The sequence below is a fragment of the Anomaloglossus baeobatrachus genome, chromosome 1 (genome assembly GCF_048569485.1).
Source record: "Anomaloglossus baeobatrachus isolate aAnoBae1 chromosome 1, aAnoBae1.hap1, whole genome shotgun sequence".
Taxonomy (NCBI): Eukaryota; Metazoa; Chordata; class Amphibia; order Anura; family Aromobatidae; genus Anomaloglossus; species Anomaloglossus baeobatrachus.
The window spans coordinates 100344246-100360441 of NC_134353.1; the positions used below are offsets into that span (position 1 = coordinate 100344246).

At 49.8% G+C, this 16196-nt stretch overlaps 1 protein-coding gene across 1 annotated transcript in view; it reads left to right on the forward strand.

Moving 5' to 3' along the window:
- The window catches only part of TBC1D19 (TBC1 domain family member 19), a 261587-nt gene that overhangs the window by 80885 nt on the left and 164506 nt on the right, over positions 1 to 16196 (forward strand). Inside the window, exons 9-10 of the mRNA XM_075346943.1 lie at positions 6702 to 6774; positions 9319 to 9357. Of these exons, the coding sequence (XP_075203058.1) occupies positions 6702 to 6774; positions 9319 to 9357 (112 nt within the window). The remainder of the gene's footprint in view (positions 1 to 6701; positions 6775 to 9318; positions 9358 to 16196) is intronic.

A 16196-nucleotide genomic window follows, 5' to 3' on the forward strand; every position in this document is an offset into this window, starting at 1 on the left:
AATTTTCTTCCAGCCCGCCAAACAGATTTTTTCTGTCCACACCCCCTTGCTCCAAGGCCGCCGCCTTCTCTCAGGCCGTGGCCTCCCTGCAGGCCAACGGGGTAATTGTTCCGGTTCCCGCCCGGGAACGGTTCAGCGGTTTCTACTCAAGCCTCTTTCTAGTCCCCAAGAAGGACGGTTCCTCCCGGCCCATCCTGGACCTCAAGCTTCTCAACAAGCATGTTCAGGTGCGGCACTTTCGCATGGAATCTCTGAGATCGGTCATTGCCTCAATGACCCAAGGAGATTTTCTGGCATCCATAGACATCAGAGATGCCTATCTGCATGTGCCTATTGCGGTCTCACACCAGCGTTGGCTACGCTTTGCAATCGGAGAGGAACATTTCCAGTTCGTGGCTCTTCCCTTTGGCTTAGCCACGGCCCCTCGGGTGTTCACCAAGGTCATGGCAGCAGTGGTTGCAGTCCTGCACCTCCAGGGATTGGCAGTGATTCCTTACCTGGACGACCTTCTAGTCAAGGCCTCATCCAGTGTAGACTGCCAGCGGAGTGTCTCTCTCACTGTCGCCACGCTAGTTCAGTTCGGGTGGCTTGTCAACCTGCCCAAGTCCACTCTGACCCCGACCCAGGTACTTTTGTACCTGGGAATGCAGTTCGAGACTCTGCCGGCACTTGTCAAGTTGCCCTTAGTCAAACAGCAGTCCCTTCGTCTGGCGGTGCGCTCTCTGCTGAGGCACCGCCGTCATTCCATCAGACACCTCATGCGGGTGCTGGGTCAGATGGTGGCGTCAATAGAAGCGGTTCCCTTTGCCCAGTTCCATCTGCGTCCCTTGCAGCTGGACATTCTCCGCTGTTGGGACAAGCGGATCTCTTCCTTGGACAGGCTGGTGGCTCTGTCATCTCAGACCAGGAACTCCCTTCAGTGGTGGCTTCAGCCCCTCTCCCTGTCACAGGGACGCTCCTTTCTGACTCCGTCCTGGGTGATACTCACCACGGATGCCAGCCTCTCCGGTTGGGGAGCGGTATTTCTTCATCACCGAGCACAGGGCACTTGGACTCCGTCCGAGTCAGCCCTCCCGATCAATGTGCTGGAGATCAGAGCTGTGTTTCTAGCTCTCCTAGACTTTCACCACCTGTTGGCGGGCAAGCACATTCGGGTTCAGTCGGACAACGCGACAGCGGTTGCCTACATCAATCACCAGGGCGGGACTCACAGCCGTCTGGCGATGTTGGAGGTTCAACGAATCCTCCAGTGGACGGAGGACTCCAAGTCCACCATATCTGCAGTCCACATCCCAGGCGTGGAAAACTGGGAGGCCGATTATCTCAGCCGTCAAACCGTGGACGGCGGCGAGTGGGCCCTGCATCCGTCAGTGTTCAGATCGATCTGCCGCAAGTGGGGCACTCCGGAAGTGGATCTGATGGCATCCAGGCACAACAACAAGGTTCCGGTTTACGTGGCTCGCTCCCACGATCCTCAGGCCTTCGCAGCAGACGCACTGGTCCAAGATTGGTCTCAGTTCCGTCTGGCCTATGTGTTTCCCCCTCTAGCGCTCTTGCCCAGGGTTCTGCGCAAGATCGGTACGGAGGGCCGTCGAGTCATACTCATTGCTCCGGATTGGCCCAGGCGAGCTTGGTACCCAGACCTGCTCCGCCTGTCCGTAGAGGTGCCGTGGCATCTCCCGGACCGCCCAGACCTTCTCTCTCAAGGTCCGTTCTTCCGCCAGAATTCTGCGGCTCTTAGATTGACGGCGTGGCTCTTGAGTCCTGGATCCTGATGGTTTCAGGCATTCCCCCTGAGGTCATCTCCACCATGACTCAGGCTCGGAAGTCTTCCTCGGCCAAGATTTACCACAGGACTTGGAGAATTTTCCTGTCCTGGTGTCGCTCTTCCGGCCGTGCCCCTTGGCCGTTCTCCTTGCCGACCATCCTGTCTTTTCTACAGTCAGGCCTACAGTTAGGTCTGTCCCTCAATTCCCTCAAGGGACAGGTGTCGGCTTTGTCGGTATTGTTCCAGCGGCGTATCGCCCGACTGGCTCAGGTGCGCACCTTCATGCAGGGCGCATCTCACATCATCCCTCCTTACCGGCGGCCCTTGGATCCCTGGGACCTTAATCTGGTCCTCACGGCCTTACAGAAACCCCCTTTTGAGCCTCTCAGGGAGGTTCCCTTGTCTAGACTTTCACAGAAAGTTGTCTTTCTAGTAGCCATAACTTCTCTCAGGAGAGTTTCTGATTTGGCTGCGCTTTCTTCGGAATCCCCCTTTTTTGGTGTTTCACCAAGACAAGGTGGTTCTTCATCCGACTCCGGACTTTCTCCCTAAGGTGGTGTCTTCCTTCCACCTTAACCAGGACATTTCATTGCCCTCTCTTTGTCCGGCCCCTGTGCATCGCTTTGAGAAGGCGTTGCACACCTTGGATTTGGTGCGGGCGCTCCGAATCTATGTGTCACGCACCGCCGTTTTTCGGCGGTGCACCTCACTTTTTGTGCTAACCACGGGTCAGCGCAAGGGTCTCTCTGCTTCTAAGCCGACCCTAGCTCGTTGGATTAGGTCGGCTATCGCCGATGCCTACCTGTGTTCTCAGGTGCCTCCCCCGCCGGGGATTAAGGCGCACTCGACCAGAGCTGTCGGTGCCTCCTGGGCTTTCAGGCACCAGGCTACGGCTCAGCAGGTGTGTCAGGCTGCCACTTGGTCCAGTCTGCACACTTTTTCGAAGCACTACCAAGTGCATGCTCATGCTTCGGCAGATGCGAGCTTGGGCAGACGCATCCTTCAGGCGGCTGTCGCCCATTTGTGAAGTTAGGTTTTGCCTACTTCTCAGTTTAGTTTATTTCCCACCCATGGACTGCTTTGGAACGTCCCATGGTTTGGGTCTCCCATGGAAGGAACGATAAAGAAAAAGAGAATTTTGTTTACTTACCGTAAATTCTTTTTCTTGTAGTTCCGACATGGGAGACCCAGCACCTTCCCTGTTGCCTGTTGGCAGTTTTTTGTTCCGTGTGTTTCACCGGCTGCTGTTAGTAGACAGAGTTCTGGTTTTGCCGAGTTTTACTCTATCTCTACTTATGGGTGGATGTCCTCCTTCAGCTTTTGTACTGAACTGGATAGATTGTCATCCAGGGAGTGTATATAGCCCGGAGGGAGGAGCTACACGTTTGAGTGTAGTACTTTGTGTGTCCTCCGGAGGCGCTAGCTATACACCCATGGTTTGGGTCTCCCATGTCGGAACTACAAGAAAAAGAATTTACGGTAAGTAAACAAAATTCTCTTTTTGTCAAACAAGTGTTTCATTTACATTAACTTTTATTGTGCAGAAGAATATGCAATTTTGCCATTTCTATTGTTGCTTTTCCCTGATTACCATATGTGTTTGCTATATTCTACAGGTTGTTCCGATTGCAGAAATAATAAATATGTCTATGAAATTGAATATACTATAAATGAGTTTGTTGTGATTTTAGTTGTTTTTGCAGTAAAATATTCACAAATCATATCAATTTAACCTATGGCTCACTGATAGTGTTTCTGCCTCCCATACACCAGATTCAGGCTTTGAGATCCAGGAAAGGCGTTGCTGAAAGAGCAGGTGTAATAAAGATAAAAAGCTAGTGACCCAAGCACTTTTACCTGAGATTTTAGAAAGGACTGCAGAGAACACAGTAGCGTGTAGCCATATTTTCCTTTGGAGGCTTTTGATGCCTGTTGTTAATACCTCTCACCTATTTCTGCCATTTTATTGTTATTTCTGAGACCTGATTAGCATATTTGCAATAAGGACTGGACAATTAATCAAATTAATGTCATTAATTCGTTGTCAGAGGGCCGATCTATTGATTTTTTTTAATTTTTTTTTACCTAAAATTGAAAATTGTATTTATTTATTTTTTTTATTTTGGCTCTGCCTCTTTTGCTTTTGGCAGCGCTGCTTCTTCCTGGATCAGGCACCGTAGGAGGAAGAGGAGAGGTGTTGAGCTTTCTAAGTGGAGCCGGGAGAACTTGCAGGAGAAGCTGTTTGATCATTGGGTTGTCGGAGAAAAGGTCGGGAGTCGAGGTCTATGGGTCCTGCTCTCTTGATCACAGACCTGCTGATAGCTTTCCAAGTTTTGCTCTGACTGTTTGTGTATGCAAAGCAGAACGTTAAATAAGTAGTGTCCCTACCCCGCCTGTGCTCATGTTATAGTCTGTCTCTCCTTGAGTGTCCTGTATGTACTACTAGTGGGGGGATTGTTTGTTCTTCTCAGCATGGGACTTCTCCAATCCACAACTTGGTAAACAGAACAGAGCCAGGAGTCTAAAGTCCATTCATGTATCAAGTGTCCAGGCGGAGTTGGACTCTTCTGCCCACCTAAGGGGCTGATCCCAGGAGGAGAGAACAATGAGACTCTTCTGCCCACCTAAGGGGCTGATCCCAGGAGGAGAGAACAATGAGACTCTTCTGCCCACCTAAGGGGCTGATCCCAGGAGGAGAGAACAATGAGACCCCTGTTAGGTCACTTAGTTGGATCTCAACTGGAGAAGGACTAGGATCTATAGCTGAGGCTGGATCCTAGAACCTGTGTATGGACTGTTACAGACTGGAGATCAGTGGCCACGTGGGATTATGTTTTGTTGTTCACCCTGTTGGACTCAAGGAATTCATATAAGGACCATTGCCATATTTTGCCTGGCATCTGAATACCGGGCGGTGCCCCTGGATCTTTTGTTTTGTTGTGGACTCCTTGCAGACTTTAAGGATCTATATTTATGTTTGGTGCTTTATCTGTGTGCTTCCAATAAAGCCCTTTGGATTGTTCCTGGGCCTGGCGTCCCTTACTGCTCTGCCGCATACCCTGTCACAGGTAGTTTCTGCATCTCCATAAAATCTTTAATAACGAAAATCTCCAGATTCACATTTTTTTACACCACCATTGGTTAGACTCGATTAGCTATGTTAAATACGAAACAGGACAGAGTCATTACACCAAGTTATTTTTTGAAAAGTGTAATCAAAAAACTTTATTAGAGTATCTAGTATGTGTTTGTTTAAAAAAGAGGATTTTTACAATTATTCATTCAGTGGTAAAATACACGAATACAAGGGAACAAGCATAGGGGCCTTAGGCACTGGCACAATGATAATAAAATTACATATATAACATCCAGTTGTTTGATTTTACATACATAGCAGGCGTGACATGTGACATGCCACACATCATCAATAAATGTGTGTATTACAGTTTTACAGAATAATATACGTAATCTAAGTGTGCTGTTATCTCCATAAAATCTTTGTCCATAAACTGCAAAAGTTTTTGTTTTGTTTTTTTTTATCCGATATCTGTCCTCTCCATTTTCCCTTCTTGTGGCTCACCAGTCCTAACAACCTTAAATAAAATAAAATAAATAATAATATATATGATAAACTAGAGTCAGTAGATTTCTTTATTAAATTACGCCTCTTTTTGGTATAGATCATAGTAAATTGATTGGGCTGCCTGCTGGAGAACTCAAACACTTTAAGCCCCGTGCACACACAAAAATACGAGAGTATAATAAAAAAAAAATCTTTAACTTTAAAAAAAAAAATAAAAAACTCGAAATTTTAATTTGAGCCAAAATCACCCAAACCTACTTGCAACCATATTAAATGAAGTGCCTGAACCACCATATTTTATAGATGTATGTACCTGCTGTATAATGCTATGGCTGTGATGTACAGCTTTTGTGTCTTTTTAGCAGGTCTGTGTCACACTGTACAAAGGGCTGGTAAGACGTAGTACAACGTATTCGCCACTGGGTGGCAGCAGAGTAGTGAAGGAGAGATAAAGTCACACTGTAACAGAAAGACAGCTGAAGTACAGCAGAGTAACGTCAGCAGGCAGTTAACAGGTGGCAATACAGTAGTCAAACAGTCAGGGTCTAGCCAGAAAAGTCAAGTCACTGCAAAGGGAGTATCAAAATCAAGTAAGAAAACAGAACTGAGTCGGAAGCCGGGAGATCAGGTATGCAGAGAGAAACACTAACGACAGTCAGGAGAGGGAAGTCAGGGACCGGGACGTGCAGACAAACGTGGCAGGGTCAAAGTCAGGACACAGTAGCAGGGAGGCAGGACAGATCAGGAACACTCACCAGAGCCAGTATACAAGCCACAAGGCAGAAATATCACTGGCACTGAGCCATAGGTAGAGAGGTCAGATATACCGTCCTGGGATCCAGAACGAGGCAAAGGAAGTTAACCCTGACATGACCAGGCCAGAGCTTGGTGTAACCAAAGCAGGGAAAAGCCGACCTGGATCATGACAGTCTGTACAATAAGAAATTTACAGAAATAGAAGACCGAGGTCATTTATTTCTCCTTGAACTGCTCTGTTACCTGCTCAATAGAGTGACTTATATATAACCCCTCCCACACCACCGATTGATTGCCAATCAGTAGAGGGGGTGAGATTACACAGATTAGCCTGGACTGGCCTGCAAGTGAGGAGATCTAGTACTGCAGTGATAATATCCTGATAAAACACTGATTGTATTGAAACTACCTCACACAGCCTAATAAGTAACACAAACCTGGAATCAGACTCTCTTGCTCTATACTATGTTGCTCACACATTAAATGAGAAAAACCTACTGGCAAATTTCCTTTTTGCTCCATGAAGTACATTATGTTGTTAAAAATACTGAATTACTTACATGAAACTTGTTAATCAATTTATATCTTCTACAGAGGGAATTTTTCAGTGAACTGAGCCTCAATACTGGGCAGCTTGGCGTGGATGACTCGACCCCGGTCCCTCCAGGTAGGTGGGTCTTACTGTATGTACCAGTCAGAGATATATACAACTACCAATTCAGAAGAATCTCTATCTGCAAAACTCTACTCAAAGCCTTCCAGTCATGGCACAGAATTTAACTAGTTACACTTTGAGTTGCTTGTACATGCTTTTATTGGTTTTAAAATTGGGCATACATTTAGGGTTAAGTTCACACACTGCGTTTTTTTTTTTTACGCTGTGGTTTTGTGTGTATTTTGCCACAAAAATCACACATAAACGCACCCACGGCAAAAAAAGCATGCGTTTTTACCGCGTTTTGGTGCGTTTTTTTGCTGTGTTTTGCTGTGTTTTTGCTTACTGCGTTTTTATGCGTTTTTTTTATCAGTGAACCATTAAAGATTGTTGAAAAAAAAAAAGGTCTGATGTCATTTCCTTTCTCAATATGTTCTTCATTCTCCACTAGTGTATGCAGGAGAGCAGACAGCTGCAGAACTACAAGGCTCAGCATGCTCCATCCAGGACAGTATGCTGGAGGGAGAGGCAAGGGGAGCAGAACTACAAGGTTCAGCATGCTCCATCCAATAGTGTATGCAGGAGAGCAGACAGCAGCTGCAGAACAGAACTACAAGGCTCAGCATCCTCCATCCAGGACTGTATGCAGGAGTTTTTTGCCCCCCCCCCAAAAATGATGCGGGCTTCGCCTATTTGTATGCGGCTGGGAACAAAAAATATAGAGAAGCCTTTTTTTTAAATTATTTCATGAAATAATTAAAAAAAAAAAAAAAAATGACGTGGGCTTCGCCCAATTTTTGAGTCCAGCCAGGTAGAACTAGGCAGCTGGGGATTGGAATCCGCACTGCAGAGTGCCAAAGCTTTTTGGGCACCCCTGCAGCGAATTGCAGTCCGCAGCCACCCCAAAAAATGGCGCTTTCGTAGAAGCACCATCTTCTGGCGCTGTATCCAACTCTTCCAGTTGCCCTGGTGACGGTGGCTCGCTGGGTAATGATGGGGTTAGGGCTAGCTGTATATTATCAGCTGGCTCTAAGCTCGAAATTCATGGTGTCATGCCAATATTAGACATGGCCACCATGAATTTCTAGTAAAGATAAAAACAAACACAACACACAGAAAAATATTTTTATTAGAAATAAAACACAACACAATTAATGACTCCATCTTTATTGAAATAAAGAACCCCCCCTCTGCAGTAATCCTGGGTCAAGGGTCCCGTGCCGTCCAATCCGGATCAAATATCATCTGACCAGTTTGCTGGAAGGCAAAGCGATCAGATGATGTGTCAGGCTCAAGGATGTGAATAACCTCACACATCAGCTGATTGTATAAAGGCCGTTTATACAATCAGCTGATGCATCAGGGAAAAAAACAAAAAACTACACACGTCCGTACAGACTCCCGTCCGATCGCTGCAGGAGTTGCCGGTAATCAGCTGATGAAGTCTCCTGACTGCATTAGCTGATAGTTGAAGCCGGCCAGGCTGTAAAAAGCCGGCGACACCGCGAGACTTACGATCAGCTGATGCGTCAGGTGCCGCATCAGGTGATCACCGCCAGGTCCTGTAGCTATCGGATGTGTCCCGGGAGTCTGCACACAGCCGGAGCAGTGGTGGTGGTATCGGGAAGAGGAGCTGGGAGCGGACTTGGCACCGGGAGTCTGCAGACAGGTGAGTATGACTTTTTTTTTCTACTGTTCACTTTTGATTTTGCAGCTGCTTCCATCTCCCCTCCGGACATGGCGCAGGACAGGAGCGGACATGGCGCCGGGCGGGAGGTGGAAGCAGCGGTGACGGGAGGATTCACGCTTCTGTGTTTACTAACAGAAGGAATCCTCTTCCTGTACACGTCACTTTACTACCCACCCCTTGTGTTTATAGCTGCGTTTTTAGTCATAGAAACGCACTAAAACGCAGCTATATTTGCAATTTGCGTTTTTCATTGCGTTTTTGAACATCTCATTGAACTCAATGGGTGGAAAACGCAGTGAAAAACGCAAAAATAATTGACGTGCTGTGTTTTTGTGGGCACCACAAAAACGCAGTTAAAAAAAAAAACGCTGTGTGCAGACAGCAAAATTTAAAACTCATAGACTTTGCTGGGGAAGCAAAGTCATGCAGTTTTCTGAGCAAAAAAAGCACCCGAAAAACGCGCAAAAACGCCACGAAAAACGCACTGTGCGCACATAGCCTTAGGAGGCCAAACAAATGCAATGGCAACTTTACCTACTATGGCCTGGTGAAGAGCCTAGAGAATGACCTAATGTACAGTAGTCTATATTCCCAAAATGACTGATTGTTATATTGTTATCGTGTTATTTATGTATAGGTCACAAGATTGTAAAGGAGTCTTGTAAAATCCTTACAGTAAAACCTATTAGTGCCCCCCCCCCCGAAATGCCTTTTAAAAATGGTTTCCCAGGTAGATGACCAGCCCTCTGAGAACTTAATTTGCCACACCAAATCTAGTGGACTTCTCACAGAGGTGGTCTTCTACAGCAATTTCAATAAATTGTTATGCTGGTGATAATTGCTTGTTTTCGTTTTTTTATCTGCAGAACTGTTTGAGAATGAACATTTCCAGCTTGGTAAAAAAGGTACGTAAAGTTTACTTTTCTATTTCTCACCATTGGTTTCTACAGCTGTTGTAAAATTTCAACTCCCATGATGTCAGTTTATAGATTAGGCCATTCATACTCCTCCCAACTAGAGAAATTGCCGGCATTTCGTAATCTTATAGTCTGAACTGGTGCATACTGAACAGGACATACAATATCTAAAATAGCAGTTGCACTCAAGTAAACGGAAGGAGAAAAACAAGAATGTAGATGGTGAACATTGGAATATGAATCTGCATTACTGCCAAGAAAACATGATTTCTTCGGCGCTCCATTGGGAGACCCAGACGATTGGGTGTATAGCTACTGCCTCCGGAGGCCACACAAAGCATTACACTAAAAAGTGTAAGGCCCCTCCCCTTCTGGCTATACATCCCCCGTGAGATCACGGCTGCTCAGTTTTCAAGCTTTGTGCGAAGGAGGTCAGACATCCACGCATAGCTCCACTGTTTAGTCAGCAGTAGCTGCTGACTATATCGGATGGAAGAAAAGAGGGCCCATATGGGGCCCCCAGCATGCTCCCTTCTCACCCCACTTGCGGTTTGTTAAGGTTGAGGTACCCATTGCGGGTACGGAGGCTGGAGCCCACATGCTGCTTTCCTTCCCCATCCCCCTGAGGGGCTCTGTGGAAGTGGGATCTTACCGGCCCCCAAACCCTGAGGCCGGGCTCCATCCACAGACCCAGAGACCCTGCTGGAGGAGCTGAGTACCGTCAGGGACAAGGCCCTGCAACATTCAGGTACTCTGTGTCCCCGCACAGACAGGCCACGCACACTCCAGACTTGCTGGGTGTGCTAGTGCGCCGGGGACAGTAGCGCTGCGCGCTGGGGTTAGAGTCACTGCAGCTTAGCTGAGTGACTTTATGTGTTGGGAACTACTGCGCCGGCCGCTCCGGGAGCGGCGGCGCGGCTGGGACTTGTAGTGCGCCGGGGACTTAGCGCCGACCGTGCTTTTACGACGGCGGCGCTTATAAATCTAGTCCCCGGCTTTTGCGGCCTAGCTCCGCTTTCGTTCCCGCCCCCACCCTGTCAATCAGGGAAAGGGAGAGACGCTGTTCTATAGTCAGCGCCGAGGGCTGGAGTCTTATTTACATACTCCAGCCCTTTCACTGGGCACAGTGGGGACGCAAGTTTCCCGCTCTTGGTCTGAACACGCCCAGGGCCCGCCCCTCTCCACAGGACGCCGGCAGCCATTCCTGCATGCAGTCTGGCTGGAGAACGGACATAGGCTCTGGGGGACCCAGACAACGGACTCTGGCGACCACATACCCGCGTTTATGCGGGCGGTAAGCTGCACATAAGTGCTGGCCCCACTAGTGCCACAGTGTTATTTGGTGTACTTCTTCCCTGTACCAAATATATATATATTGCACTGTAAGGTCGCTTCTTGGCTTATACCCTATATTGCTCTGAGGAGACAACAACATGTCATCCGCAAAACGCAAGGGTGCCAAGGCACAGGCTGTACGCGCTGCTTGTGCCGCATGTGGGGCTGATCTACCGGCAGGTTCCAATGACCCCCATTGTGTGCAATGTTCAATCCCTGTGCCACTTCGTCAGCCGGAGTCTATGGTAGTAGTGGCCCAGGCAGAGACGCCTGTGAACCCTGCCCCGGTGACGGGGACAGAATTTGCAGTTTTTGCTGATAAGATGTCTGTGACTATGTCAAAAATCCTGGAGACCTTGCAGTCCAGGCCAGTTACTCAGACCATGGACACTGCTGTGTCTATGCTCCCCGGTCCCCCTCAGTTGGAACTAATCCGTCCTTCAAGGGGGTCCCAGGCATCACAGGCTGAAGGCTCTGACTCGGATGACAGTCCCAGGCAGCCTAAGCGAGCTCGCTGGGAAAGACCCTCGACGTCATCACACTGGTCAGGGTCTCAGCGAGAAGAGTCTCTGTATGATAAGACAGAGGTGGGTGATCAGGAGTCTAATCCTGACTCCGCTCTCAATCTAGATACCCCTGATGGTGACGCTATGGTAAATGACCTTATAGCGGCCATCAATAGACTGTTGGATATTTCTCCCCCAGCCCCTTCAGCAGAGGAGGCAGCTGCCCAGCAGGAGAAGTTCCATTTCCGGTATCCCAAGCGTCAATTGAGTACTGTTCTGGACCACTCTGACTTCAGAGAATCAGTCCAGAAACACCATGCTTATCCAGACAAGCGTTTCTCCAAACGTCTTAAGGATACACGTTATCCCTTTCCCCCTGACGTGGTCAAACGCTGGACCCAGTGTCCAAAGGTGGATCCCCCAATATCCAGGCTTGCGGCTAGATCCATAGTTGCAGTGGAGGATGGGGCTTCACTTAAAGATGCCAATGACAGACAGATGGACCTTTGGTTGAAATCTGTCTATGAAGCTATCGGCGCGTCGTTTGCTCCAGCATTCGCGGCCGTGTGGGCACTCCAAGCTATTTCAGCTGGTCTGGCACAGGTGGACTCTATTATACGTCCAGCAGTGCCGCAAGTGGCGTCCTTAACTACGCAAATGTCTGCGTTTGCGACCTACGCTATCAATGCGGTACTGGACTCTACGAGCCGTACCTCAATGGCGTCCGCCAACTCTGTGGTTTTGCGCAGAGCCTTGTGGTTAAAAGAATGGAAAGCAGATTCTGCTTCCAAGAAATGTTTAACCAGCTTGCCACTATCTGGAGACAGACTGTTTGGTGAGCAATTGGCTGAAATCATTAAACAGTCCAAGGGTAAGGACTCCTCCTTACCCCAGCCCAGATCAAGCAAACCTCAACAGAGGAAGTGGCAGTCGAGGTTTCGGTCCTTTCGAGGCTCGGGCAAGGCCCAATTCTCCTCGTCCAAAGGGACTCAGAAAGAGCAAAGGAGCGCTGATTCCTGGCGGGCTCACTCGCGCCCCAAGAAAGCAACCGGAGGAACCGCTTCCAAGCCGGCTGCCTCATGACTTTCGGCCTCCTCTCTCCGCATCCTCGGTCGGTGGCAGGCTCTCCCGCTTTTCTGACATTTGGCTGCCACAGGTCAAGGACCGGTGGGTCACAGACATTTTGTCTCACGGGTACAGGATAGAGTTCAGTTCTCGTCCTCCGCCTCGGTTCTTCAGAACTTCCCCACATTCCGACCGAGCAGATGCCCTTCTGCAGGCGGTGGGCTCTCTAAGAGCAGAAGGAGTGGTGATCCCTGTTCCTCTTCAGGAACAAGGGCAAGGTTTTTACTCCAATCTCTTTGTGGTGCCAAAAAAGGACGGCTCATTCCGTCCTGTTCTGGACCTAAAACTGCTCAACAAGCATGTGAAAACCAGGCGGTTCCGGATGGAATCCCTCCGCTCCGTCATTGCCTCAATGTCTCAAGGAGACTTCCTGGCATCAATAGACATCAAAGATGCTTATCTCCACGTGCCGATTGCTACCGAGCACCAACGTTTTTCTACGTTTCGTGATAGGAGACGACCATCTTCAGTTCGTAGCTCTGCCATTTGGTCTGGCGACAGCCCCACGGGTTTTCACCAAAGTCATGGCGGCAGTGGTAGCAGTCTTGCACTCTCAGGGACACTCGGTGATCCCTTACTTGGACGATCTGCTTGTCAAAGCACCCTCTCAAGAGGCATGCCAACTCAGCCTGAATGTGGCGCTGGAGACTCTCCAGACTTTCGGGTGGATCATCAACTTTTCAAAGTCAAATCTGTCACCGACTCAATCACTAACGTATCTTGGCATGGAGTTTCATACTCTCTCAGCGATAGTGAAGCTTCCGCTGGACAAGCAGCGGTCACTACAGACAGGGGTGCAGTCTCTCCTTCATGGTCAGTCGCACCCCTTAAGGCGCCTCATGCACTTCCTAGGGAAGATGGTGGCAGCAATGGAGGCAGTCCCGTTTGCGCAGTTTCATCTGCGCCCACTTCAATGGGACATTCTCCGCCAATGGGACGGGAAGTCAACTTCCCTGGACAGGAAAGTCTCCCTTTCCCAGACGGCCAAGGACTCTCTGCAATGGTGGCTTCTTCCCAACTCATTATCACAAGGAAGATCCTTCCTACCCCCATCCTGGGCAGTGGTCATGACAGACGCGAGTCTGTCAGGGTGGGGAGCAGTTTTTCTCCACCACAGGGCTCAGGGGACGTGGACTCAGCAGGAGTCCACCCTTCAGATCAATGTCCTGGAAATCAGGGCAGTGTATCTTGCCCTACTAGCCTTCCAGCAGTGGCTGGAAGGAAAGCAGATTCGAATTCAGTCGGACAACTCCACAGCGGTGGCATACATCAACCACCAAGGAGGGACACGCAGTCGACAAGCCTTCCAGGAAGTCCGGCGGATTCTGATGTGGGTGGAGGACAGAGCATCCACCATATCCGCGGTTCACATCCCGGGCGTAGAAAACTGGGAAGCAGACTTCCTCAGTCGCCAGGGTATGGACGCAGGGGAATGGTCCCTTCACCCGGACGTGTTTCAGGAAATCTGTCGCCGCTGGGGGGTGCCGGACGTCGACCTAATGGCGTCTCGGCACAACAACAAGGTCCCGGCCTTCATGGCGCGGTCTCGCGATCAAAGAGCTCTGGCGGCAGACGCCTTAGTGCAAGATTGGTCGCAGTTCCGGCTCCCTTATGTGTTTCCACCTCTGGCACTCTTGCCCAGAGTGCTACGCAAGATCAGATCCGATTGCAGCCGCGTCATACTCGTCGCTCCAGACTGGCCGAGAAGGTCGTGGTACCCGGATCTGTGGCATCTCACGGTCGGCCGACCGTGGACACTACCAGACCGAGCAGACTTACTGTCCCAAGGGTCGGTTTTCCATCGGAATTCTGCGGCCCTGAACCTGACTGTGTGGCCATTGAGTCCTGGATCCTAGCGTCTTCAGGATTATCTCAAGAGGTCGTTGCCACCATGAGACAGGCTAGGAAGTCCACTTCTGCTAAGATCTACCACAGAACGTGGAGGATTTTCTTATCCTGGTGCTCTGCACAAGGGGTATCCCCCTGGCCATTCGCGCTACCTACTTTTCTTTCCTTCCTGCAATCTGGGTTGGAAAAGGGCTTGTCGCTCGGCTCCCTTAAAGGGCAAGTCTCGGCACTATCCGTGTTTTTTCAGAAGCGTCTAGCACGACTTTCTCAGGTGCGCACGTTCCTGCAGGGGGTTTGTCATATCGTTCCTCCGTACAGACGGCCGTTAGATCCATGGGATCTGAACAGGGTACTAGTTGCTCTCCAGAAGCCGCCCTTCGAGCCTCTGAGGGATGTTTCACTTTCTCGACTCTCACAGAAAGTGGCTTTTCTGTTAGCGGTCACGTCTCTTCGGAGAGTGTCTGAGCTAGCAGCGCTGTCATCCAAGGCTCCCTTCCTGGTGTTCCACCAGGACAAGGTAGTGCTGCGCCCCATTCAGGAGTTTCTCCCTAATGTGGTATCCTCGTTTCATCTTAATCAGGATATTTCCTTACCTTCCTTTTATCCTTATCCAGTTCATGGGTATGAAAAGGATTTGCATTTGCTAGATCTGGTGAGAGCACTCAGAATCTACATTTCCCGCACGGCGCCCCTGCGCCGCTCGGATGCACTCTTTGTCCTTGTCGCTGGTAAGCGCAAAGGGTCGCAGGCTTCCAAAGCCACCCTGGCTCGATGGATCAAAGAACCAATTCTTGAAGCCTACCGTTCTGCTGGGCTTCCGGTTACATCGGGGCTGAAGGCCCACTCAACCAGAGCCGTGGGTGCGTCCTGGGCATTACGACACCAGGCTACGGCTCAACAGGTGTGCCAGGCAGCTACCTGGTCGAGTCTGCACACTTTCACCAAACATTATCAGGTGCATACCTATGCTTCGGCGGACGCCAGCCTAGGTAGAAGAGTCCTGCAGGCGGCAGTTGCCTCCCCGTAGGGGAGGGCTGTCTTTGCAGCTCTAACATGAGGTATTTCTTTACCCACCCAGGGACTGCTTTTGGACGTCCCAATCGTCTGGGTCTCCCAATGGAGCGCCGAAGAAGAAGGGAATTTTGTTACTTACCGTAAATTCCTTTTCTTCTAGCTCCTATTGGGAGACCCAGCACCCGCCCTGTTGTCCTTCGGGATTTTTGGTTGTTTTCGGGTACACATGTTGTTCATGTTGAACGGTTTTCAGTTCTCCGATGTTACTTCGGAGTGAATTTGTTTAAACCAGTTATTGGCTTTCCTCCTTCTTGCTTTAGCACTAAAACTGAGCAGCCGTGATCTCACGGGGGGTGTATAGCCAGAAGGGGAGGGGCCTTACACTTTTTAGTGTAATGCTTTGTGTGGCCTCCGGAGGCAGTAGCTATACACCCAATCGTCTGGGTCTCCCAATAGGAGCTAGAAGAAAAGGAATTTACGGTAAGTAACAAAATTCCCTTCTTTTTTTTTTTTAAATATGAGTTACCGTATTTTTCGCTTTATAAGACGCACCGGAATATAAGACGCACCCCAAACTTAGACATAAAAAAAGGTAAAAAAAAAGAAAAATGGGGTCCGTCTTATACTCCGGTGTTCTCTTACCGGAGGGGGGCAGCAGTGGTGGTGAAGCGGGGTCACAGGAGGCACAGGTTGTGCTGGCAGGCGCGGCGGGTCAGTGGTAGCGGGGTCCGTGGTTGCAGGTGCTGTGGCGTCCGTGGTTGCAGGCGCGGTGGCGTCCGCGGTGGCAGGAGCCGTGGGGTCCGTGGTGGCGGCAGCAGCCGTGGCGGGTGAGCCGTGCAGCAGGCCGGTGCAGTGAGTGTCCGCGGTCCCGGCTCAGTGGTGGCAGCGCGCGGTACTGCTCAGTGGTGGCAGCGGCGGGAACTGCTCAGTGGTGGCAGCGGCAGGGATTGCTCAGTGGTGGAGCAGACGGATGCGGTGTTTTCCCAGTGTGTCCACGGT